The 24,412-nt window shown below is 41.3% G+C and overlaps 2 protein-coding genes, 2 non-coding genes and 1 pseudogene across 5 annotated transcripts in view; 4 read left to right on the top strand and 1 right to left on the bottom strand.

Moving 5' to 3' along the window:
* The first annotated feature begins 2,540 nt into the window (after nucleotides 1–2,540).
* RPL5 (ribosomal protein L5) lies at nucleotides 2,541–12,730 on the top strand. Of its 2 annotated transcripts, none has more exons than XM_030825041.1 (8): nucleotides 2,541–2,614; nucleotides 3,870–3,939; nucleotides 4,027–4,142; nucleotides 5,277–5,411; nucleotides 6,699–6,901; nucleotides 7,959–8,136; nucleotides 11,040–11,125; nucleotides 12,573–12,730. In XM_030825041.1, the coding sequence occupies exons 1-8, from the start codon at nucleotides 2,612–2,614 to the stop codon at nucleotides 12,670–12,672; spliced, it is 891 nt and encodes a 296-aa protein (XP_030680901.1). In that variant the 5' UTR covers nucleotides 2,541–2,611; the 3' UTR covers nucleotides 12,673–12,730. The 2 variants fall into 2 exon arrangements, with proteins under 2 accessions (XP_030680901.1, XP_012355895.1); XM_012500441.2 differs by having other exon boundaries at nucleotides 11,037–11,125.
* Nucleotides 7,792–7,886, top strand: LOC115837757. The gene has a single exon (XR_004032809.1). It is a non-coding gene; the product is annotated as a small nucleolar RNA SNORD21 (small nucleolar RNA).
* LOC115837764 lies at nucleotides 11,207–11,339 on the top strand. Its single transcript, XR_004032816.1, has one exon. It is a non-coding gene; the product is annotated as a small nucleolar RNA SNORA66 (small nucleolar RNA).
* A 230-nt stretch (nucleotides 12,731–12,960) lies between the features above and the next one.
* DIPK1A (divergent protein kinase domain 1A) overlaps nucleotides 12,961–24,412 on the bottom strand; it is a 125,306-nt gene continuing 113,854 nt past the window's right edge. Inside the window, exons 3-5 of the mRNA XM_030825040.1 lie at nucleotides 21,644–21,751; nucleotides 17,667–17,843; nucleotides 12,961–14,964 (exon numbers count right to left, since the gene is read on the bottom strand). Coding sequence (XP_030680900.1) covers nucleotides 14,152–14,964; nucleotides 17,667–17,843; nucleotides 21,644–21,751 — 1,098 coding nt within the window. The 3' untranslated portion in view covers nucleotides 12,961–14,151. The remainder of the gene's footprint in view (nucleotides 14,965–17,666; nucleotides 17,844–21,643; nucleotides 21,752–24,412) is intronic.
* LOC115837790 lies at nucleotides 16,676–16,799 on the top strand (annotated as a pseudogene).

The raw sequence follows: 24,412 nt of genomic DNA, 5'->3' as shown, positions 1-24,412 counted from the left end.
GTGGCGCATGCCTGTAATCCTAGCTACTCAGGAGGCTGAGGCAGGAGAATCGCTTGAACCCAGGAGGCAGAGGTTGTGGTGAGCCGAGATTGCGCCATTGCACTCCAGCCTCAGCAGCAAGAGCGAAACTCCATCTCAAAAAAAAAATCAGAATTTAACATTGATTCATTACTATCACCTAGTCCAGACTTCAGTAAAGGTTCACTGATTGTTCTGACAATATCCTTTGAATAAAAGAAATACAAAGCCTTCTTATTTTCCTTTTTCCTTTCTTGTCCAGGATGCAATATGGAATCACACATTGCATACAGTTGTCATGTCACTTTAGTCTCTTTCAGTCTGGAATATTGTTTAGGCTTTCCTTATCTTTCATGATCTTGTCATTTTTGAAGGGTACAGGCCAGTTACTTTGTAAAATTATCTAAATCTGGATTTACATGTAGTTTCATCATGATTAGATTTGGTTGGTACATATTAGATAACTATTTTAGATTAGATTATGTAAATTTGGTAGGAAGTGTTTTGTGTTCTTCTCAGTGCATCAGGAGGCATATAATGTTAATTTATTTTTTCTTTCCTTTCCTTTTTTTTTTCCCTAGAGATAGAGGTCTTCTTATGTGCCCAGGCTGGTCTCGAACTCCTGGGCTGAAGCGATCCTCCTGGCTCAGCCTCCCAAAATGTTGGGATTACAGGTGTGAACCTGTAATGTTAATTCGTCCCACTATTGGTGATTTTTAACTTTTACCACTTGAATAAGGTGCTGTTGGCTGAGGATGATGGACAATTACCCCCTAGCTCCTGGTGTCACCAACTGCACTGGCTGAGCCAGCCATGCTAGCCACAGACCCCTGATTGTGACCAAGGAGAATAGGTATACATATTTTTAATTTTCTTGTTGTGGATTTAAAAGGAAAGAAGGAGAGGGATAAGGATGATAAAGTATATTTAATTTAACATGTTATTTGTTTCATAACTTCTTTTTTTGGATTTGATTTTTTATAGAGACAGGGGCTCACCATGTTTCCCAGGCTGGTCTCGAACTCCTGGGTTTAAGTGATCCTCCTGCCTTGGCCTCCCAAAGTGCTGGGATTACAGGCCTGAGCCAGCATGTCCAGCCTGCTTCATGACTTCTTTCTTTCTTTCTTTTTTTTTTTTTTTTTGGAGTCTCACTCTGTCGCCAGGCTGGAGTGCAGTGGCGCGATCTCGGCTCACTGCAACCTCTGCCTTCCGGGTTCAAGCGATTCTCCTGTCTCAGCCTCCTGAGTAGCTGGGACTACAGGTGCATGCCACCATGCCCAGCTAGTTTATGTATTTTTAGCAGAGATGGGGTTTCACCATGTTGTCCAGGATGGTCTTGATCTCTTGACCTCGTGATCCGCCTGCCTCGGCCTCCCAAAGCGCTGGGATTACAGGCGTGACCCACTGCACCTGGCCTGAGCTACCGTGCCCGGCCCATGAGTTCTAAATATTCAGATGACTAGTATGTGGGTCTTGCTACGAACCCTTGCCCTAAAACATGCGAAAGTTAGGAGTGGGCCCGTTTCCAGGTAGACTTTCCTTCCTGATGCTTTTGCCTCCAATGTAAGCAGCGCCTGACCAAGACATGGAGCACCTTTGGTAGGCTAATAACTTGATAATCCACCAAAATGAAGGTTTGTAAATATTTTCTGTAAATACGAATTGAATACCTCTTTCTTTACCCTTTCAAAGGTGGCTCTACAAAAATAGAATCACACTTCCTGTGAAAAGTGTTTGAAGTTTTCTCCTCTAGAGCTCTGTTGACATCGGCCATAGTGGACTCTGTTTATTTTTCCTATTATATAAGGAATTACAAGTTGGAATCAGAGGTAATTAGCATCCTAATTCTGATTTATTCTAGTGGCAGTGTTTTGGAGTCACTTAACCCTGTCATCCTGGTTGGCCGTCCCTTCTCCCAGCTCTGATGGTGAGCAGCTGATACCCTGCTAGGTGCTGGAGAGTCAGAGGTGGACATCAGGGCCCACCTCGAAAAGTTGACAGTCTGTGGTGGGCTGAAGCCAGTAGAAAGCTGCTGTAGGAAGGCAGAGGAGTGGCCCCTATCCCAGGCTTGGGGCTCTCAGGGAAGGCTTCCTGGGGGTGAGATGGGAGGGTGGGTCCGTATGCTCTTGGATCAGGATGAGTAGCCCAGAGAAGGCAAGAGGGCTCCCAAGCAAACTTGTCCTATATAATTTTATTTTTTTTTCCTGCTTAGAAAAGCAAAATACGTTTGTTATGAACAAAACAAAACAAAACAAAACAAAACAAAACAAAACAAAACAAAACAAAACAACTGTCGCAAAGAAAGCGAAAGGCTCCAGTAACCCTCCCTGCTCCTCCTCACCGCACGGATCCTGTGAGATACCCCGAGCGTTGGAACCTTGAGAGCTTGGGCAGGCATTCACCCTCCTGCCAGCAGGGGGCGGAACGTAAAACGCCTTGTGGCCGACGCCCTCTCTCTTCTACACGTCACTGGCGTGACCGTCCGCGCTACATACTGCGCCTGCGCAAGGGATGTGGCCCTTTTCACCCCCACTAGCGCCGCCGGGCCTGCAGGTCTCTGTCGAGCCGCGGACGCGGGTCTCTCTTCCGCAGGATGGTGAGTGGATGCCTCCGTCTTGCGGCTCTAGATGCACGGAGGTTCCCTTTTCTTGCCCATACGCCAGCCTAGGGCCCGTCTCGCGCGTCGCAGGGGCCGGATGGCGTTAGATTGCTGGCTCTGCCTTGGTCGAGGTGCAGTTCCCAGCGTGGCCTTAAATGGCTGCCGCCTGGTGCGCGAACTTGGGGGGAGGGGTTGTCGAAGAAGGATAGTGTGAGCTTGGACGGCGGATTGGGGAGAAGGGTGAGTTTAGTAGACAGCCTGAGTGGGGATACTGCCGTCTATTGTGAGGGGGCGCTGGCAAGCGGCCGGGCGTGAGAGGTCGCAAGCAGTCGGCCTCAGCCTAGCTGGGGAACGCCAGAATGGAGGAGGGCTGCAGGTCCTTGGGTCCCACTCGACCTCCGAGTACCGAGTACTTCGTGGGTTTTCCGGGAGTCTTTTAGGAAGCTTGTGCCCGTGGGCCGAGCAAGTGGCTTTTAAGCCAAAATTGTCAGTGGAGCTTGGAGGCCGAGGGGTCCCTGGGCCCCGGAAGCTCCTTTAACATGGAATACGTGCCTCCTACCTCTTTCTCTAGAGTCTGTAGCTGGATGAGTTTTTAATTATTGGGGTAGGGCTCCAAGGGTGGGATGAAATGTTGCTTTAGCTGACGGGGAACAGTGCCGTTTTAGTGGGGGAATTACTGCTGAATGTGCTCTTGCCCAGTTAAGCTTTGTGGCAGGTAATTTAGGCTTTTGAAAAACATAACGTGGGAAGCGAGAGAGGTATGTATGTAGTTGTTATTTGAGGCTAGGTTTTCGAAGTGGGACATAGCGTGTTCCGAACAGACTGACGTTTGGCACCACTGACTGCTGTCTAGAGCAGTGCTTCGCAAAAGTTTGGCACAGTTACCGGTGCTGGTCCTCGAAGAAACAAGTATGGGAATTGAGAGCGTTTAAACCCTTTTGAAAGCAACGTAACAATTCTATACCTGTTAAATGTAATAAGTTGGGGCCTGCATTTTGTATGTTTCTTTTATTCCGTATTTCTCTAAGGATTCATTTTTATTGTTTTATAAAACTACCAGTCTGTGACATGGAAAGTAGAGGAAAAAGATTCTTGACCCTAGTTGCTTGTGAAACCTGGGATTCTACAAGTGACAGTTGTCTGTTTTTACTCTTAAAGTTCAAGTGTTACTTTGTTACATGGTTAATTCATGTCAAAAGTATCATAGGCTAAGACATTATCAAAGTTTTAATAACATTCTTTTTTCTTTAAGGGGTTTGTTAAAGTTGTTAAGAATAAGGCCTACTTTAAGAGATACCAAGTGAAATTTAGAAGACGACGAGGTACTGTCACCTTTTTGTGTTTACAATATTAATCTGCTTTGCAGATGCAGTGGAGTATCCTTTCTACAATTATCTTTTTTCTTTCAGAGGGCAAAACTGATTATTATGCTCGGAAACGCTTGGTGATACAAGATAAAAATAAATACAACACACCCAAATACAGGATGATAGTTCGTGTAACAAACAGAGATATCATTTGTCAGGTAAGTTGTATTGTAGACATTCCCCTTTTTTTATTGCTAGAGAAATTGTGCTTGGGAAGCAAAGCACATGGTGTGTGTGTTAGAAGGCTGTCTAGCACCTCCAAAAGCATCCAGTGAATAATTTCTTTTCCTTTTAGTAGGTCTAGAATTGGAGCCTGGGAAATTGGTACTTTTAAAAATGCTCTTGGTTGGGCGTGGGCGCTCATGCCTGTAATCCCAGCACTTTGGGAAGATTGCTTGAGTGCAGGAGTTTGAGACCAGCCTGGGCAATATAAGTGAGAGTTTGTCTTCACAAAAAATGTAAGAAAATTAGCTGGGCATGGTGGGGCACACCTGTAGTCCCAGCTACTCAGTGGGAGGATTGTTTTGAGCCCCAAGGTTGAGGCTGCAGTGAAGTGAGATCACACCACTGCCCTCCAACCTAGGTGACAGAGCAAGAGACTGAAACCTATTTTATGTGTGTGGGGTGGGGAGATTAGAAGCAAGTAAGAAGTTCTTGCCCATCCCAATTCCAGTAGAAGAATAGGTAGGGTTTGTCCTGATTTTCCTATATGGCCTTATATGCCACTTAACCACTGAAAAGGTAGTTGGGAGTGAAACAGGGCTTTAAGATTGTTCTGCTTATTCTTTGAAATAGGTTTTAATAAAATGTACAAAGGTGGCTCCCGCATGAAAGACCTTTAGGAAGTGTCAGTTTGCTCTTGTACTAAGCATTCTCACTGGACTCTGAAAGCTAGAATCCTGGGCTTTTACAACTAGAAGAAATTCTGAGAGTTAAGATTTATTGATATTTTGTAGCAGGTAGGCACACCTGTTTCCTGGGCAAATAGTTTTTTGATTGTGAAGGCATTGTCTTCCTCTGTATCCAAGTTCTGACAACTAAACGTTAGGTTCCTGAGACTTTGCTGAATTTAGTTATGTTTAGTTCAAAAGATGATTGAAATATTTGGGTATTCCTCTTTCACTTTTTAAGCACCTCTAATTTACTGGTAACCCAGCTAGAAGTCTTCAGCATTTTAAGTGATGCACATCTATGTCCATCAATGTTTTTTTATTCCCTTGAAAAGAAATAATTAAGATGTAATAAGACAGTGAAAGCAACAGATTACTAACCTAGTTTCTCTCTTACTATAGATTGCTTATGCCCGTATAGAGGGGGATATGATAGTCTGCGCAGCATATGCACACGAACTGCCAAAATACGGTGTGAAGGTTGGCCTGACAAATTATGCTGCAGCATATTGTACTGGCCTGCTGCTGGCCCGCAGGGTATGTACAAGATGACTTTAATTGATGTAGTTTCTGGCTCATTGCTTGGAGAGTTTCCTGAAAGATGTTTGTACATGGATAAGATAGCTTCAGTTGTGCTTCAGGAGAGTGCCTGCTTCCAGTTTCTGCCTTGTTTATTCATCTGTCTAGGTCAGCTTTTTCCAATAAAATTTTCTGCAATGACACAAATCTGTAATTTGCTGTCCAGTGGTTTTGCTACTAGCAACCTGCAGCTATTGAGTTCCAGCAGTATGTAAACTTGAATTTGAAAATCCGCTTGTAGCTAGTGACTACTTAATTGGACAATGAAGACTCTTGCTACTTAGGTATACATTCTGAATGTTGGCAAACATTAAAAATGCAGACTCGTAGGAACTCCACTCTAGACCCTCTGGAATCTGTATTTTGATAGTATGTACCAAGTGGTTTATATGCACATTAAAACTGGAGAATCTTGGCTAGGCGCAGTGGCTCACACTTATAATCCCAGCACTTTTGGGCCGAGGAGGGTGGATCACTTGAGGTCAGGAGTTTGAGGCTAGCCTGGCCAGCATGGTGAAGCCCTGTGTCTACTAAAAAAGTAGAAAAAAAAATAGCCAGGCATGATGGTGTGTGCCTGTAGTCTCAACTACTTGGGAGGCTGAGGCAGGAGAATCACTTGAACCCGGAAGGCAGAGGTCACAGTGAGCTGAGATCACGCCATTGCACTCCAGCCTGGGCAACAAGAGCGAAACTCCGTCTCAAAAAAAAAAAAAAATGAGAATCTTAGTATTTTGGAGAGTGGTCATTGATGGGAAGATTCATTTTTGTTTTAAACATTTTTCCATCTGGTTGGCAGTGTTTCCTATATATGCTCTATTTTGCTGGTAGATGAAGATGGGATTTTGCCTTGTTTTTATTATCTCAGTTTTTTACCTTGTTTTGCAATGGAATTGTTAAGCATGTGATCAAGGTTGATGACACAACCCACTCATCATTGGTTATAAACATGTTTGAATGGAGGGGACATTGTAAGTGTAAGAATCAAGTTTATGCATTCTCATTGATTGCTGCATAAGTCAAGTGTGGACATGTAGCAAAGATGCAAAAGTCATAAAACAAAAAAAAAGTTTTTTTTATATATAGCATTTAAAAATTCATGACAAGTGGATCTGGTGAAAGGGGTGGGTGTGGAAGGAAATTTTCTTTTCCAGATGTCAGTGGTCCTTATGGTTATGACATAAGCTATTTTAATTTTAGAGCAGTTTGAATAATTCAAACCAGCATTTACATTGGTTTCTTGAATAGCTTCTCAATAGGTTTGGCATGGACAAGATCTATGAAGGCCAAGTGGAGGTGACTGGTGATGAATACAATGTGGAAAGCATTGATGGTCAGCCAGGTGCCTTCACCTGCTATTTGGATGCAGGCCTTGCCAGAACTACCACTGGCAATAAAGTTTTTGGTGCCCTGAAGGGAGCTGTGGATGGAGGCTTGTCTATCCCTCACAGGTAAGAATACTATTTAAGACCTTGGTGCCTGGACTCTGGTACTTCTTTGTTTTTAACTAGTTGGACTGTGGTGGTAACTGAATTAAAGTAGCTATCATTGAATGCCTGCTGTATGCCTAGGTACCATGCAGGAGGAACCTAGTAGGGCAGGAAAGAATTATAGCCCATTTTATAAATTAAGAGTCTGAGGCCCAGAGTTATTTGTCCCAAATTTTTCGGGCCAGTTAGTGAAAGAGATGGGATTGAAACCACTACCTTTTGCATATGACTTAATTTTTATTAGAAATGAGCAACTCCATCCTCTTTCCTCATGCACTTTCTTTTTTCAATCAGAATAAAAATGATTTACTGAATTATGCAAAAAGGTGGATCCTAGAATTTTATAAGGAGTTTGAGGAAAAGGCTTATGAAAGATTTCTAACCTGCAACTAGGAATAAGATTGTAGGCCATTTTGGGAAGTTAAGTAGGTTAATTTGTAGTTCCATTGGTTTAATGATATTTTTGTTGTTGAGTCTGTGCATCTTGATTTATTAACTTATGAATATTTTAGCATTTGGTGATTTAACCAAGAAATAGTAATTTTTGGTAAGCCTAAAATACAACCCAACTGAAATTTTGCTTTTATGATGTGGAGGTGGGTGGGGGTAGTTAGTTGCAAGTACACCAAGAGCATTCTCACTTGACAATTTCATTAACTGTGATCTTGGAGAAATCACTTATTCCCATGTACCCACTGAAAATTAAAGGATTTAGAGTATAAGTTATGAAACTCCTTCCTGTGCTGATGTGCTGGATTACTAATTTTGTAGTGGTAGAAAGCCTTGGTAATGGCTTTTAAAGGTGTTTGTAGCATGAATTTCTTTTCTGTCCTGGAATTCAGAGATGAGCTGCTGAATGATGATATCCCACTAACTGAGCAGTCAGTAGTTGGTCCTTTGGTTGCATATGATGCGATAATTGTTTCAAGACGGGACTGATGGCAGCTACTAAAGTAAATTCTTACTAGTAAACTAAGTTAAGTGAGTCTATACTAAAATATGAATAACTTTATTTTAGTACCAAACGATTCCCTGGTTATGATTCTGAAAGCAAGGAATTTAATGCAGAAGTACACCGGAAGCACATCATGGGCCAGAATGTTGCAGATTACATGCGCTACTTAATGGAAGAAGATGAAGATGCTTACAAGAAACAGTTCTCTCAATACATAAAGAACAGCGTAACTCCAGACATGGTAAAACATTTACCTAAAAATGCCTATATTGGTTAATTTATAGAAATAGGTTTATTACTTGTTTTGGGGGCAGGTAACATTCTTATATAGGTCTGTTTCAGGTTAGTACTGAGCTAGACTTGTCAACATTCTTTTAGTAATCTTTTAGATGCTCAAGCGTGGGAGACTTCAAGCATCTGAAGATTTGGCTATCTTTTATGCTTTGGCTGTTCTGTATTTGTAGATGTCATTCCTGTAATCATAGTTGTAATCTGCCTTGTTTGATAGGAGGTGCTAGATAATAAACTTCACTTATTTTGATACCATCTGGGAGGAAAGCTCTTCATAGCATATGTGTGCTATATTCTGGACTTCCAATTATCTCAGACATGTACACAGGAAAGGAGATTTGATCACTGGGTCTGCATGATGTTGTAGAAATGAGGGGAGCCATGTTTGCAAGAATGAGTCCCAAAGTGCTGGGCTTACAGATGAGAGCCATTCCTGACCCAGGTTCTTTTTTGTTAGTGTGTAGTAGCTTCTATTTTGGCATAGCTATTGGTTAGGAAAATTTTTAAAAACAGTAGTTGGGAAATGATCACTTTCTGTTATTTCTATGCTTTGGACACAGTGTAAAGGCTGAATAAACACATAGCTTGAGTTTCTGAGTTAGGAAAAGGAGTAGTTTTTTATCAGTAATGTAGGTGCATGTTAATTTTTACTGCGTTATATTTCTGTTACTTACGACTTCATCCTGGTAAAGAGGTCATTTACTTTTGGATTATGATTCTATTAGTCTTGCAAAATTTACTTCTTAACGTATATCTTTATGTAGTCATGTCATACTTGCTCAGAACTTTTCAGACTCCCAGTTTGTGCTTTCAGATATTTACTTCCTAATGCTTTCCTGTATACGTGCCTTCCTTCAGCTAGACCACTTTTTAGCTAATGTATTTTTCTAGCTGGCTCATTAATTTTATCTACAGTGGCCTCTATCCTCCTGTGTGCCTGCTGAAATCCTATGCAGACATCTGATGTGTCTCCAACGGGAAGTGGTCTTTACCTGAATTCATGGCATTATCTACATGTCTTACTTGTCTGACGTCTTGGAAGGAACTGGGTTGCTTGGATTTGTTGAATGACTATATATGAAGTCATCAAATGGATTTATTTATTAGTGAACAGCTATAATAGAGTGCCAAAAGAGGTAGGGAAATTAACTTTCAAATGGGTATAGGTATTTGAGGTTTCAAATGCGGCAAGCATTTTTGCATTATTTTCCTTTAATAATCTTTATGCAAATGCATGTAGTAATCACATCTCCACATTGAATGAATAATTTTAGAGACCTGGATTACTGCAACATAGTCTGTAGTGGGCTATAATTATTAGATATTCAGAAAGTTGCAGCATTTTTTTTTTTTTTTCAGTGAGTTTTAGAACAAAATTGCCGTGGCCAGGCATGGTGGTTCACGCCTGTAATCCCTGGACTTGGGAGGCTGTGGCGGGCAGATCACCTGAGGTCAGGAGTTCGAGACCAGTCTGGCCAATATGGTGAAACGCTGTCTCTGCTAAAAATACAAAAATTAGCTGGGCATGTTGGCTCACTCCTGTAATCCCAGCGACTCAGGAGGCTGAGGCAGAAGAATTGCTTGAACCCTGGAGGTGGAGGTTGCACTGAGCTGGGATCGTGCTACTGCACTCCAGCCTGGGCAACAGAGCGATACTTCATGTCAAAGAACAAAAAATTGCCCAATAAAATATCTGATTGGGTGGCTTTTCAGGGAAACTTCTGACGTCTTTCTGGTCCTAAAGGCCTTATATTACCACTAGATAGTAGGGATGGATTGGTGGTAGTGAAAGACAGAAGAGGTCCTTGGTACATAATGCTGGGAATTACTTTTAAAGCCCTGTGAGATACAGATGGAAAACAAAAGTCTAGGGATTTTGGGATGACAGATGAATTTGCTTGTTGGCCTGTGTCCAGTCCTTGGTCTCAGTTAAGCTATGTCAGTGTTGTGACTCTTGGTCCCATACGTTCATCATCTTAATATCTTAATACTTTTGGCACTTGTTCTTGAATGAAAGAATCTAGGCCAGACAGTATTTAAAATGAGAAGCGCAATATTTGTTTCTGCAGACAAAAATTTGATTTAGAGTGACTCAAGAAGTGTGGCTGAATTTCTCAGAAGTACATGCAGATTTTTCTTTTTGTTTTCTTACTTTTTTTTGAGGCAGGATCTTGTTCTGTTTCCCGGGCTGGGGTGCAATGGCACAATTACAGCTCATTGCAACTTCAAACTTCTGGGCTCAAGCAATTCTCCCACCTCAGCCTCTCGAGGTAGCTGGGGTTATAGGTGTGCACCACCATGCCCTGCTAATTTTTTTTTTTAATTTTTGGTAGAGTTGAGGTCTCATTCTGTCACCTAGGCTGGGGTCCAGTGAGCTGTGATTGTGCCACTGCAGCCTTGACCTCCTGGACTCAAGTGTAGTCCCGTAGCTGGGACTACAGGTGCATGCCACCATTAATAATTGCCACCTGGCTAATTAGTATTTTTGTGGACACAGGTCTCACTATGTTGCCTTAGTTGGTCTCAAACTCCTGGGCTCAAGTGATCCTCCCACTTCAGACTCCCAAAGTGCTTGAGATTACAGGCATGAACCACCACACCTGGCCTGATTTTTATCTTGAGTAAGATGGAGTTTTATAAATAGTGATAATTCACATTGCATAAGGCAAAAATTGGGAATTTGTTAGGAAAATGTGAGTTACATTTAGAAGTTAAAGTGTTTACCAACATTGATTTAGTTTAGTTCCTTTTGAGAATCTGGCTTAGAAGGACAAAAATAAGTTATGGTTGCATTAATATAGTAGGGCATATGAAATGAAACCAAGTACTGTTTGCTTTCCTTTGTTTCAGATGGAGGAGATGTATAAGAAAGCTCATGCTGCTATACGAGAGAATCCGGTCTATGAAAAGAAGCCCAAGAAAGAAGTTAAAAAGAAGAGGTATGTTGTCTTTTTTTTTTTGTCTTTTTAAGAAAACAGGTTGGGAATGGTTCCCACGTGGGGCAGACTGTTGGTGTAATTGTGCAAACTCGATCACTAGCTCTGCATGATGTGGCAGAAGCGAAGGGAACCAGGTTTGCAAAAGTAACTCTGGTGATGGAAATGTGTTAGCTTCAGACACTACTGAGGTGGCTCTTTCTGTCCTAGTACAGTCTAAGTACTGGTTACTGCATTTTTTTATTGGCTGACAAGTTGCTTTTTGTTGATCTTTCATGTTTTGATCTTTAAATGAAATAGAAAGTAATACTTAACATGTAAGCATAAAGTGATGTGATGGACCACAAATACAATGTGTAGTAATTAAATCAGTGTATTTAACATATTCACCTCAAATACTTATTAACACTTTGTGGCGACATCTGAAATTTATTCTCTTAATTGTGAAATGTACGATACTCTATATTCATCATGCTGTGCAATAGAACTAAAAACCATATTCCTCCTGTTGGAGATTTTATACGTGACTATCATCTGCCCATTCTTTGCACCCACCAGCCTCTGTAACCACCATTCTACTCTCTGCTTCTGTGAGTTCCATTGTTTTAGATTCTATATGAATATGAAGTATTTGTCTTTGTTTTTTTTTTTTGAGACGGAGTCTCGCTCTATCACCCAGGCTGGAGTGCAGTGGCGCAATCTCGGCTCACTGCAAGCTCCGCCTCCCGGGTTCACACCATTCTCCTGCCTCAGCCTCTCCAAGTAGCTGGGACTACAGGCGCCCGCCACCACGCCTGGCTAATTTTTTTGTATTTTTAGTAGAGACGGGGTTTCACCGTGGTCTCGATCTCCTGACCTCGTGATCCGCCTGCCTCGGCCTCCCAAAGTGCTGGGATTACAAGCGTGAGCCATGAATATGAAGTATTTGTCTTTTTGTGCCTGGCTTATTTCACTGAGCACAGTATTCTCCACTTCCATTCATGCTGCAAATGACAGAATTTCCATCATTTTTAAAGACCGGGTAATAATCCATTATGTATATGTATACCACATTTCCTTTATCCATTTATCTGTTGCTATTAATATATAGTGCTCCAATGAACATGGGAGTGCCACTCTCTTAGACAAACTGATTTCAAAACATTTGGGCAAATACCTAGAAGTGGGATTGCTGAATCTAACATGTCTTCTATTTGACTTTTGGCCCTATGGTAGTAGGACATCACAGAAGTTGGGGTTTGGGAAAGTTAGCTTAAGATCATACATAAGTATTCGAAGTTGGATTATTTAACCTCCTTCTGATTGCAAAGTCTTAAATATTCTCTATTAAAATTAAAATTTTTTTAAAATTAATTTTATTAAAATTAAAATTTTAATAAAATTAATTTTATAAATATTCTCTATTCTCTTCAGTTATAGTTTAAAAAATATATATTCCTGTCTTTTGTAGGTGGAACCGTCCCAAAATGTCCCTTGCTCAGAAGAAGGATCGGGTAGCTCAAAAGAAGGCAAGCTTCCTCAGAGCTCAGGAGCGGGCTGCTGAGAGCTAAACCAAACAATTTTCTATGATTTTTCAGATATAGACAATAAACTTATGAACAGCAACTATTTCTGTGTTAAGCGCTTATTCTTATGAACCTTATAGGAAATACCCTGAAATATTTTGTAAAAGCAAAGGAGTTGACAGGTTTTTTTCTCCAAGAAAACAAGTGTAACTTTTTAAGAAAAAGTTATTTCTTGGGCTTCTATTTTACCTGACAGGAGTCATTATCCCTCATGTTGTATGATGAACAGCTCTCCCTAAAAATCTGGCAAGCAACAGACCAACCATCACTGGGAAGTATTTCTTCCATCCATTTATTATAACCAGATGATTAATGGGAAAAGTACCTTAAACAAAACTGGTGCTAATCCATAGCGTTGAAAGTTTTGAGAGAAAGCTGTCCAGTGAAGGTCACATCGACTTTTGACACGTCCACATTAAGTAGGTGAAACTTTTGAGCAGAAAATACTGGATCTTTTCTCCAAAAGGTGTTTAATTTTATGGAGATGTTGAAAGGTACATGCCAAATCTGAGTATACATGTGAAAATAATATGAAAGAGGAGCAAATACTAAACCTTACATGGGGAAAAAAACATTAGATTAATACATTTGCATGCCTCTTTAAGAAATAGCCCTTTGGCCCACAGGATACACTGTTTGAAAATGGAAAGTTATTACTAAAAAGTCTGCTATAATTTATTTTAGTCTTGCACTTACAGTCCCACTTTCACATAGCTCAAAATCAGGATATGTGGATCTTGATTGGGCCTTAAGATGTCAGTTTTGAAGGGCTCAGTCAGCTGCGTGATACTAAGATGGGCCCTTTGAATCTTTAGGTAAGTTCATCCATTTTTAGTCAATAAAATTGGTGTACTGTCAAGTATAAGATTTCTTGAAGTAAGCCACTTGAACCATTGTGAAGCTACACATAACAGCTGATGTCTGAATGAGGTTAAAAATGGGTGTTTAAGTCTTCAATACAATAAACCATGCTATAAACCCAACATCTGTTTATAAAGAAGCAAGTTTAACCTGCTTTGCAGTTTTAATTTCTGTTAATGTGCAAACTTTACCATGCTAAGACGTTAGTAAATTTATAAATTTTCTTGTTGAACAGCAGCTTCAATGCAAACACAATGCTTCCAGCATTTGTATTTTGGCTAGGGTAAATCTACAAATCACTCACTGTTGATGTTTATGGAATGAAGCTTCACAGCATTGGTTTTTAAAGTCAGTCAAAATAGTTACACAATGAATGTACTTCAGAGATGTAACAGGGCTTCTAAAAGGGCAGGAATGACATCTTGGGGACCTGTTGATCCTACACCTGCCATTACTTCAGTAATCACATACTGATGGCTTCTCAGGCCTGGGGGGAAAGAGTTTTGTGTAACTGGCAGGAATCTGAAGCCATTTTTTTTAAATGCTCAAAATTGTTCTTTGAAAGTGGCAAGTTTCTTAAAATGGTAATTATGTCCAAATGAACTAAGAGTCATTAGTGTAGGAAATTTTCTTCCACAATAATGTTTTTAGGTTATTTAGTATCAAAGAATGTTCCATTTCCATTTGATTTGCTGTGACTTTGAGAGCAATACAAGAATAAAGCTGCTTTTCTAATTCTTCACGAATTTCACTTGGAGCACCACGCAGTAGGTAGTCTTTGAGTAACTGACAAGCTTTTGCCAAGTTTGGTTGTATCACTTCTGAAGTACACTTCATTGTACTCTGATCACAGCTAGTTCTACAATCTGTGCCATAGACACAGTCCAAATCGGACTCACAGTGACGATCCTTAATAAGTTCTTTCAGGTTTGTCTCTGGCACAATTTTTCTCATATCCACCATTTTCAAATCATACTTATCATTATATCCTAGGTTTTTGGCACTAGTATCGCACATGAGGAAATTTCCGTAGGGGCCATGGAAAACATCTTCCACAAATTCTAGAAGTCCTATGGCTATTTTTGCCTTTCTTGGCCATGATGGTGTGAACAGCTGATCCATGCTTCTTCTGAACCCAGATGGAATAAAAAGTTCAATGACCCAAGGAAGGCTTATTCCATAAAGAGAGGTATATTCAACACTTTCCATCACATAGAGGTCACCACAGAATCCCATTAATTTGGGGGTATGTTCTTTATCTTGAAGTATCACCATAAGAAGGAATTCATTCAGTTGAAGAAGTGCCCATGCTGACTTTGCTTCTCCCAAGGAAACCTGGCCATCTTTGTCTCCATCAGCCACCGTCAAGATGAGATTAACCAGTTCAGAGAGGTTTCCTTGGTCACCCAATTTTGCCTGTCAAGAATTTGGCTAGTTATACAGAAGGAATGAAAAATACCTCCCATGCGACATACTAAGTTCCTTTATGGGCATTATTAACCATGCTAGAAATAATCTTGGTACTGAATCCCCATAAAGGAACTTAATGTATTATATCTCCAAATATTTATGATGCTTCCTAAGTGAACTAGAACCATACTTTATGTAACTGCAGTAAAACCCACTTTAAAATACTTGTCTGTTTATTAGGAAATGGCCATTAACTCCCCTGTCCCCTTCAGGCCCTTTAGATAGTTAACCAACAAAGTAATTATTCCTCATTCATACATTAAAAAACCACCGCCTCATATGTGGACTTGAAAAATTGTACTGTAATGTACTTACATCAAAGTTACAATAAGGGTCAACTAAAAATTATTTTCTTTTTTTTAGAGATGGGGATCTCACTATGTTGCCCAGGCTGGTCTCAAACTCCTGGACTCAGGTGATCCTCCTACCTCAGCCTCCCAAAGTGCTCGGATTACAGGCATGAGCCACAATTCCTGGCCTAATTATTTTATCCTATTTTGTATTTATCACATTAATAATTATTTTGTTCAAATAGTAGTATTACAATAATGAAGGTTAAAAGGTATTTCCGTTAGTCTGAAATACATGTAAAATGGCCAAACAAAAAATTTGAGTGAAAATAAAAGCAATGAAAATAAAACTTTTTCCTAAAACTTTCTTTTATTTCTATTTAATCTTTATATTAGTATTTCTTTTTTTTTTTTTTGAGACGGAGTCTTGCTTTTTTGCCCAGGCTGGAGTGCAGTGGGGCGATCTCGGCTCACTGCAAGCTCTGCCTCCCAGGTTCACGCCATTCTCCTGCCTCACCCTCCTGAGTAGCTGGGACTACAGGCACCCACCACCACGCCCAGCTAATTTTTTTTGTATTTTTAGTAGAGATGGGGTTTCACCGTGTTAGCCAGGATGGTCTTGATTTCCTGACCTTGTGATCCGCCTGTCTCGGCCTCCCAAAGTGCTGGGATTACAGGCGTGAGCCACTGCGCCCGGCCTATATTGGTACTTCTTTAAATTAAAAAAATAATTTGCAGAGTATCTTTTTTTTTTTTTCATAGGAGGAACTGCTATGCTTTTTTCCCATTAGTTTTCGTGACATGTAATAACTACAAATTTATGGGATACTGATGGGCACAATTGCTCAAGCCTGTAATTCCAGCACTTTTGGAAGCCAAGATGGGCAGATAGCTTGAGCTCAGGAGTTCTAGACCAGCCTGGGCAACATGGTGAAACCCTGTCTATGCTTAAAAAAAAAAAAAAAAAAAAAACCGTCTCTGCTGAAAAAAAACAAAAAAAAATGCTGGATGCAGTGGCTCACGCCTGTAATCCCAGCACTCTGGGAGGCTGAGGCAGGAGAACTGCTTGAATCCAGGAGGCACGGTTGCAGTGAGCCGAGACCATGCCACTGCACTCCAGCCTGGGCAACAGAGCGAGACTCCGTCTAAAAAAAAAAAATTAGCCAGGTGCGGTGGTGCGCCTGTGATCCCAGCTACTTGGGGGGCTGAGGCAGGAGGATGGCTTAAACCCAGGAGGCTGAGGCTGCAATGAGCCGAGATCATGCCACTTTACACTCCAGCTTGGGCACCAGGGCAAGACCCTGCCAAAACAAAACAAAACAAAAAACCAACCATCTTTGAAAAAAAGAGAAAAAAAAAAATCCCCAGGCCTCCTGGTGCTTACCCCAGGCTGTGTTCTTATACTGACTGTATAGAATGAGGAGGTAAACTCCCATGTACACCTCAGCCCAGGCCCTGTGCCTTGTCTGTATTGTGAATGGGAGCACATAGAAAAAAAATTCATGGGATACAGAGTGATATTTCAATACACACATACAATGTGTAATGATCAAATCAAGGTAATTAGCATATTTATGTCTCAAACAGTTATCACCGTGTTGTGAACATTCACAATCCTCTTTTAGTTTTTTGAAAATATCCAAAAATTATTAATCCCTTTACCCTATAGTGCTATAGAACACTAGAACTTATTCTGCCTATCTAGCTGTAATTTTCTATCTGTTAACCAACCTCTCCTTATCTTCCTCTCCTCTGTACCCTTCCCAGCCTCTCATAACCACAATTCTAAGAGTATACTCATTTTATTTCACCGTTTTTGAATTAATTTTCATGTCAAACTGTACAGCACTCCGATTAATTAATGAACTCCCTCCTCATATCTGGACATTTTTAGCTATCATAAATAAACATTCTCCAACACAGATTTTTCTTTGTTTTTTTTTTGAAACAGGGTCTCACTTTGTCGTCCAGGCTGGAGTGCAGTGGTGAGATCTTGGCTCACTGCAACCTCGACCTCCCAGACTCAAGCAATCCTTGCACCTCAGCCTCTCAAGTAGTTAGGACTACAGGCACATGCCACCACTCCTGGCATATATATATATATAGCTGAGGTCTTACTATGTTGCCCAGGCTGGACTTGAACTCCTGGGTTCAAGCGATCCTCCTGCCTTGGCCTCCCAAAGTGCTGGGATAACAGGCGTGAGCCACTGCGCCCGGCCTCTTAGAATTATTTCCTCAGGACGCAGTACCTGATAGAGGTCAAAGAATATCAACACTTTAATGGCTTAGGATGAGTTCCTGCCAATTCCTTCGAAGAGTCCCACTTCACACTAGCAACATATGAATGGGTATGCTTACCTTAAAGAGACTATAGACCATTTCTTTAAATTTCTGTACAGTAGTTCCTCTAGTTGGCTTATCAAATAGCACTATTTCTTTTCTTGGTTCCAATTCAGTTCCAAAATCAAGATGAAGCGCTTGTTCCATTTGACATTTCACAACACCTGGTAGATTATCCCAAATCCCTAAATACATCTATGTAAAAAAAAGTGGCAAGTTATGTATTATACTGAGTAGAAAACTCTAAAAAATATACCACTATATTTTTAGGGTCCTCCCCCTCTAAACAAAACAAAACAAGCATCAAACATTGAGGTTAAGGTGTGACTTTATTTTTGAACTGCCAACTTGAAATCATACTCAAGATTTTTTCCTTAAACTAATTTTTTTAATTATAAGAGTAATGCATGCCTAAATATATTTTTCAAAAAGTCCAATGAGAAGGATGTAAGGCAAAAGCAAAGTTCCCAAACATTCTACTTCCATAATCCCACTTCCCCAGAATTAACTACTATTTAAGTATCTAGTTATTTATCAAACTAATATTATATAGTGTTAACTATGTCCTATGGTCTACTAATTTATTTTAGAGACAGGGTCTTGCTCTGTCACCCAGGCTGGAGTTCAGTGGCATAATCATAGCTCATTGCAGCCTAGAAGTCCTGAGCTCAAGGAATCTTCCTGCCTCAGTCTCCCAAGTAGCTAGGACTATAGGCACGTACCACTAAACCTGGCTAATCAAAAAAAAAATTTTTGTAGAGATGGGGTCTTGCTGTATTGCTCAGGCTGGTCCTGAATTGCTAGCCTCAAGTGACCCACCGGCCTCAGCCTCCCAAGTTGCTGGGATTATAGGCATGAGCCACCACACCTGGCTTTTACTGATTTATGTTATTATTTTAATCCTTGTACCAACCTTAGGTGGTAGGTACTATCATTATACTTATTTCACTAATGGGGAAACTGAAGCAGAGACAGGTGAAGTAACATGCTGAAAAGAGCTGAGGTCTTTACCACTAGGATAGGTTGCCCCTCTTCTACATTAAAAAAAAAAAAAGATCATATTAATTCTTAATATTAATCCAAACAAAACATTATTTCACTGCCTTGCCCCAAACCCTCTAATAAGTTCCCATATCAATTAAAGTCCAAAGTCCTTTCCGTGACCGGTTGGGCTCCATTTGAGCTAGCCTCGCCTGTCTCCAGCCTGATCTTGTACCACGTACTCCATTTCTCAAAGTTCCAGCTACACTGGTCTTTCTGTGACAGGTTGAAGCTGTCATGCTTGTTTCTGCTTCCTGACTTGCTTCACTTGCTGCTGGCTCTGCCTGGAATGTATTCTCCCAGATCTTCACGTGGCTGGCTCCTTTACATCATTCAAGTCTCAGATCAGACATTGCATTTAGAAAGCCTTCCGGCCGGGCGCGGTGGCTCACGCTTGTAATCCCAGCACTTTGGGAGGCCGAGGCGGGCGGATCACGAGGTCAGGAGATCGAGACCACAGTGAAACCCCGTCTCTACTAAAAATACAAAAAATTAGCCGGGCGTGGTGGCGGGTGCCTGTAGTCCCAGCTACTGGGAGAGGCTGAGGCGGGAGAATGGCGTGAACCCGGGAGGCGGAGCTTGCAGTGAGCCGAGATTGCGCCACTGCACTCCAGCCTGGGCGACAGAGCGAGACTCCGTCTCAAAAAAAAAAAAAAAAAAAAAAAAAAAAGAAAGCCTTCCCTGACCCCCAGTCTAGAAGAGATCCTCTTCCACCCCCAGGTCACCTCTAACCCTGTTTTATTATCCTCATAGCCTTTTGCACTGTCTAAAATTATCATATTTATTTATTTATCAGCTCATTACTATCTGTCTCATCTCACATTAGAACATGTGGCCAAAGGCTTTATCTGTCTCCCTCAGTGCCTCAAACAGTGCCTGGCATGCAGGAGACACTCAAATGTTGGACTTTGTTTTAGAAATTGTCTTTAACATGATTAATATTGTCAACTTAAAATTTTAAATTTCTATAAGAATAACGCATATTTATATAGGAAAATTTAGGAACCATAAGATGAACATTAAAATGCAATTTTCCACTGCTCCAGATGTTTTGTTGTATTTTCTTCTACCCCAATTAGATATTCTATTGTTTTATTCTTATTTCTCTGATGAAAAGGTAGAATTTTTTTTCATTATGTTCATCAGCTGTTTGCAGTTCTTTTGTGATTTAGTTCATCCTGTCCTTTGCCCATGCCTATGAATTCTTTATTAAGGTATAAGTTCAAATATTATTTCAGAAAGGACTTCTCTGATCACATCCTCTGAAGCACTTGTCGCCATCCCGACACTGCATTCTCTATCAATTTGCCCTCTGTGTCTCCTACAGAACACACCATATTCTACAATTATTTTGTTTATTTATTTATTTATTTATCAACTGTTTGTATCTCCTGTCCCTCTGGGATCATGTAAGGTCTATAAGGGAAGCAATCTTGTGTGTGTTTTTTTTTGTTTTTTTTTTGTTTTTTTTTTTTTTTTTTCTGAGACAGGGTCTTACTCTGTCGCCCAGGCTGGAGTACAGTGACATGAACATGGCTCACTGCAGCCTTGACCTCCTGGGCTCAAGTGATCGTCCCACCTCAGCCTCCGGAGTAGCTGGGACCATAGGTGTGTGCCACCACACCCAGCTAATACATATATTTTTTGAGGCAGAGTCTCGCTCTGTTGTCCAGGCTGGAGTGCAGTGATGTGAGATCTTGGCTCACTGGAACCTCTGCCTCCCAGGTTCAAGTGCTTCTTGTGCCTCAGCCTCTGGAGTAGCTGGGATTACAGGCATGTGCCACCACACCCGGCTAATTTTTTGTGTTTTTAGTAGAGATGGGGTATCGCAGTGTTGCTCAGGTTGGTCTTGAGCGCCTGGCCTCAAATGACCTACTGCCTCAGCCTCCCAAAGTGCTGGAATTACAGGTGTACGCCACCGTGCCTGGCCACCCAGCTAATTTTCGTATTTTTTGTAGAGACAGAGTTTTGCTATGTTGCTCAGGAAGGCCTCAAACTCCTGGACTAAAGCAAACCACCCACGTTGGCCTCCCGAAGTGCTGGGTTTACAGGCGTGTGCCACTGGGCCTGGCTGTCTGTATTTTTTTATTTTTATTTTTTATTTTTGAGACACTCACTCACTCTGTCACCCAGGCTGGAGCACAGTGGTGGGACCATAGCTCACTGCAGCCTCGACCTCCTGGGCTCAAGCAATCTTCCCACTTCAGCCTCCTGAGTAGCTAGAACTACAGCTGTGTGCCACCACACCTGGCTTTTTTTTTTTTGGAGAGACAGGGTCTCACTACATTGCCCAGGCTGGTCTCAAACTCCTGGGCTCAAGTGGTCCTCTGATCTCGGTCTCCCAAAGTGTTGGGATTACATGCATGAGCCACCGCACCAGGTTGCCTCAATCACCATTGTATTCCTGGTAACTAAAACAGCATCTAAGATCAAGTGCTGACAGAAAAACAAAAACAAAACAAAACAGTGTCTGGAATATACTGGGGATAGATTAATAAATATCTGTTGACTGGCCAGGTGCAGTGGCTCACATCTATAATCCCAGCACTTTGGGAGGCCAAGGCGGGTGGATTGCTTGAGCTCAGGAGTTCGAGACCAGCCTGGGCAACATGGCGGGACTCTGTTTCTACAAAAATACAAAAAATTAGCCAAGTGTGGTTGTGTGAGCCTGTAGTCCCAGCTACATGGGAGGCTGAGGTGGGAGGCTCAGTTGAGCCTGGGAAGTGGAGGTTGCAGTGAGCAGAGATCTCACCACTGTACTCCAGCCTGGACAACAGATCCTATCTCAAAAAATTAAAATAAATGTCTGTTGAATGAATGAATCAAAGCATACAAAATTGAAATAATATAATGTCTCAAAGCTTTGGTTCAAGAATTCTTTTAATAATGCCTTTAATTTCTGGTAAAATTAGAGTACACTATAATTCTGGAATGTTTATTCATAATGTCCATACCTGATTGTTGGGCTTGGTGGATAAGCATTTTCCAAAGTAAAGAGTTTCTGTAACACAAAGGCTGTTACATGCAGGCCCATCAATAACTCCAGTCTTGTACTTGTCACACTAAAAACCAAGAGATAAAAAAGTAGTTAATAGAAAAATACTCATAAGAAGAAGCATAAAGAGATATCTATATCCTTTATGAGAAAGTTCTATGACAAAAAGAACTGAGGCTTTGGACTTAGACAGACCTGGATTTGATCTAAGCTCTGTTACTTACACCTATATGATTATGAGAAAGCTTGTTGCTGTTGGGGCGTGCGTAGAATTTTGAAACTATTTTTCCCACATGACATGGTTTAAGGTGGTATGTTACTTGACATGGTCGGTATGTTACCTACTCCTTCCAAGAATAGAGGCACTCTATTTTTAAAAATGGTTCCGGTTTTAGGACAGGCGCTGTGGCTCACGCTTGTAATCCCAGCGCTTTGGGAGGCCAAGGTTGGTGGATCATTTGAGGTCAGGAGTTCGAGACCAGCCTGGTTAACATGATGAAACCCCGTCTCTACTAAAATACAAAAATTAGCCAGGCGTGGTTGCGGGCGCCTGTAATCCCAGCTACTTGGGAGGCTGAGGCAGAAGAATCACTTGAGCCTGGAAGGCAGAGGTTGTGGTGAGCCGAGATCATGCCACTGCACTCCAGCCTGGGTGAGAGAGTGAGACCCTGTCTCAAAAAAAAAAAAAAAAAAAACAAAAAAAAACTTCTGGTTTTAAAATAAATAAAGTTTCGAATAACAAAATAAAGTTACCTCTGTCATGTTGTCATCCTTGAGATCACCCAAAAACAAGAAAGGGAAAAAAACCCATCCACTCTCTGAAAAAATATGGTACCAATGAAACCCTAGGCACAATAAATGAGGATGACCTGCCAAATTCAGTGAAGATTACACCAGAGCCTAGAAGTATGCTGAGATTAAACATCTGCTGTGGTCCCCACTCTCAGGCAAAGTTGGCAGAGCACCAAGTAGGTGGTACATCTGTGGAGCAGAACCATTATCCTGGTTGCAACAAAGGTTTAAGGGGCACAGAACTCTATTTGGCACCATGAAATAGTAAGATAAGACAAGCCTGAATGATAAAATCCTCAGAAATGTTCTCTTTGCTGGAGGCAGTCTGTTGATGAACTATGGTTGGGAGAGAGGGCCACAAGCAGCTTCACTACCAGCTCAGTTCACTGCCCAGTTGCTTCCCACACATGGCTGGCTGAAGGAGAGACCTCATTTCACTCAGTAATGAGTAATAATCAAAACCAAACAAGCAAAAGATCTATACAGCAAATCTACAAGAATTAGGAAGAATGGAATAGGAAAAGCAAATGTCAGATAAAAAAAATTTTCTAGGCAGGGTGCAGTGGCTCACGCCTATAATCCCAGCACTTTGGGAGGCCGAGGCGGGTAGATCACCTGAGGTCAGGAGTTCGAGACGAGCCTGACCAACATGGAGAAACCCTGCCTCTACTAAAAATACAAAATTAGCTGGGCGTGGTGGTGCATGCCTGTAATCCCAGGTATTCAGGAGGCTGCGGTGGAAGAGTCGCTTGAATCTGGGGGGACGGAGGTTGCAGTGAGCCGAGATCACACCATTGCACTCCAGCCTGGGCAAGAAGAGTGAATCTCCGTCTCAAAAAAAAAGAAAAAAATTTCTAGAAGAATGTTGCTATGAAACAGACCAAACATATTGTTATGAATTTAAAGGACTTACTGAACCAGTTTAAAATAAGACTTCAAAGCAGAAGAAATGATGAGGCAATAGAAGGAAGTTTAAAATAAGCTAACAGAACTCAGACAGGAAGGAAAATAAAACATCTAGAAATAAAAGCCACATTATAAATGAGGGGAAAGACAGACAGGGATAAAACACAGTAAGATTTAGGAGGACTAGGCCAGGCGTGGTGGCTCATCCCTGTAACAACAGCACTTTGGGAGGCTGGGCAGGCAGATCGCTTGAGCTCAGGAGTTCGAGAGCAGCCTGGGCAATACAGAAAGACCCCATCTCTACAAATAATACAAAAGAATTATCTGGGTGGGGGGGCACATACATGTAGTACTAGCTCCTTGGGAGGCTGAGGTAGGAGGATCGCTTGAGCCCGGGAGGCAGAGGTTGCAGTGAGCCAAGATCACACCACTTTACTCCAGCCTGGGTGACAGAGTGAGACCCTGTCTTAAAACAACAACAACAACAATAACAAAAAAAAACTCTGGAGGACAAGGTGAGAAATGCAAGCAAAATGAAATGGAAATTTAAAAATAAATAAAATAAATGAATTTAAGATAAATGTATAGATATAAAAGACAAAGTATATCCACCATGTCCATATGAAGGAGAATGGGAACAAGTGGAAAAGAAAAAATATTCAAAGTAGAATTCAAGGGAAACTTCACATAAATTAAAACACTTTAATCTACAGATTGAAAGGACATACAATGAATGTCCCAAGAAAAACTGACAAGAATGACCCCTGTGACATATCCCACTGAGGTTCACTGGACTTCAAAAATAAGTTATCCTTTGAGTATCCAGGCAAAAAGCTCAAGGCACCTTTAAGGGGAAACCAATCAGATTGGCCCCGGATTTCTCCATAGCCACATTCAATAGTAGACAACAGCGGTGCAATGCCAGCGGAGGCTTTGGGAAAGGAAGTGAGACTCGCCTGAGTCCTAATAGTCTCATCTGTGAAGGGGATGTTAATAGGTCTTAATTTACAGCATCATTATGAGGATTAAA

The sequence above is a fragment of the Nomascus leucogenys genome, chromosome 12 (assembly GCF_006542625.1).
Source record: "Nomascus leucogenys isolate Asia chromosome 12, Asia_NLE_v1, whole genome shotgun sequence".
In the NCBI taxonomy this organism is placed as follows: domain Eukaryota; kingdom Metazoa; phylum Chordata; class Mammalia; order Primates; family Hylobatidae; genus Nomascus; species Nomascus leucogenys.
This window is presented reverse-complemented; position numbering and strand designations above follow the sequence as displayed.

Bases quoted from the DNA above. Each gene is read 5' to 3' on its own strand.
- RPL5 (XM_012500441.2), top strand. The intron at 3,940-4,026 runs GTACTGTCACCT...TTTTTCTTTCAG, and splicing joins GAAATTTAGAAGACGACGAG to AGGGCAAAACTGATTATTAT. The intron at 11,126-12,572 runs GTATGTTGTCTT...TGTCTTTTGTAG, and splicing joins AAAGAAGTTAAAAAGAAGAG to GTGGAACCGTCCCAAAATGT.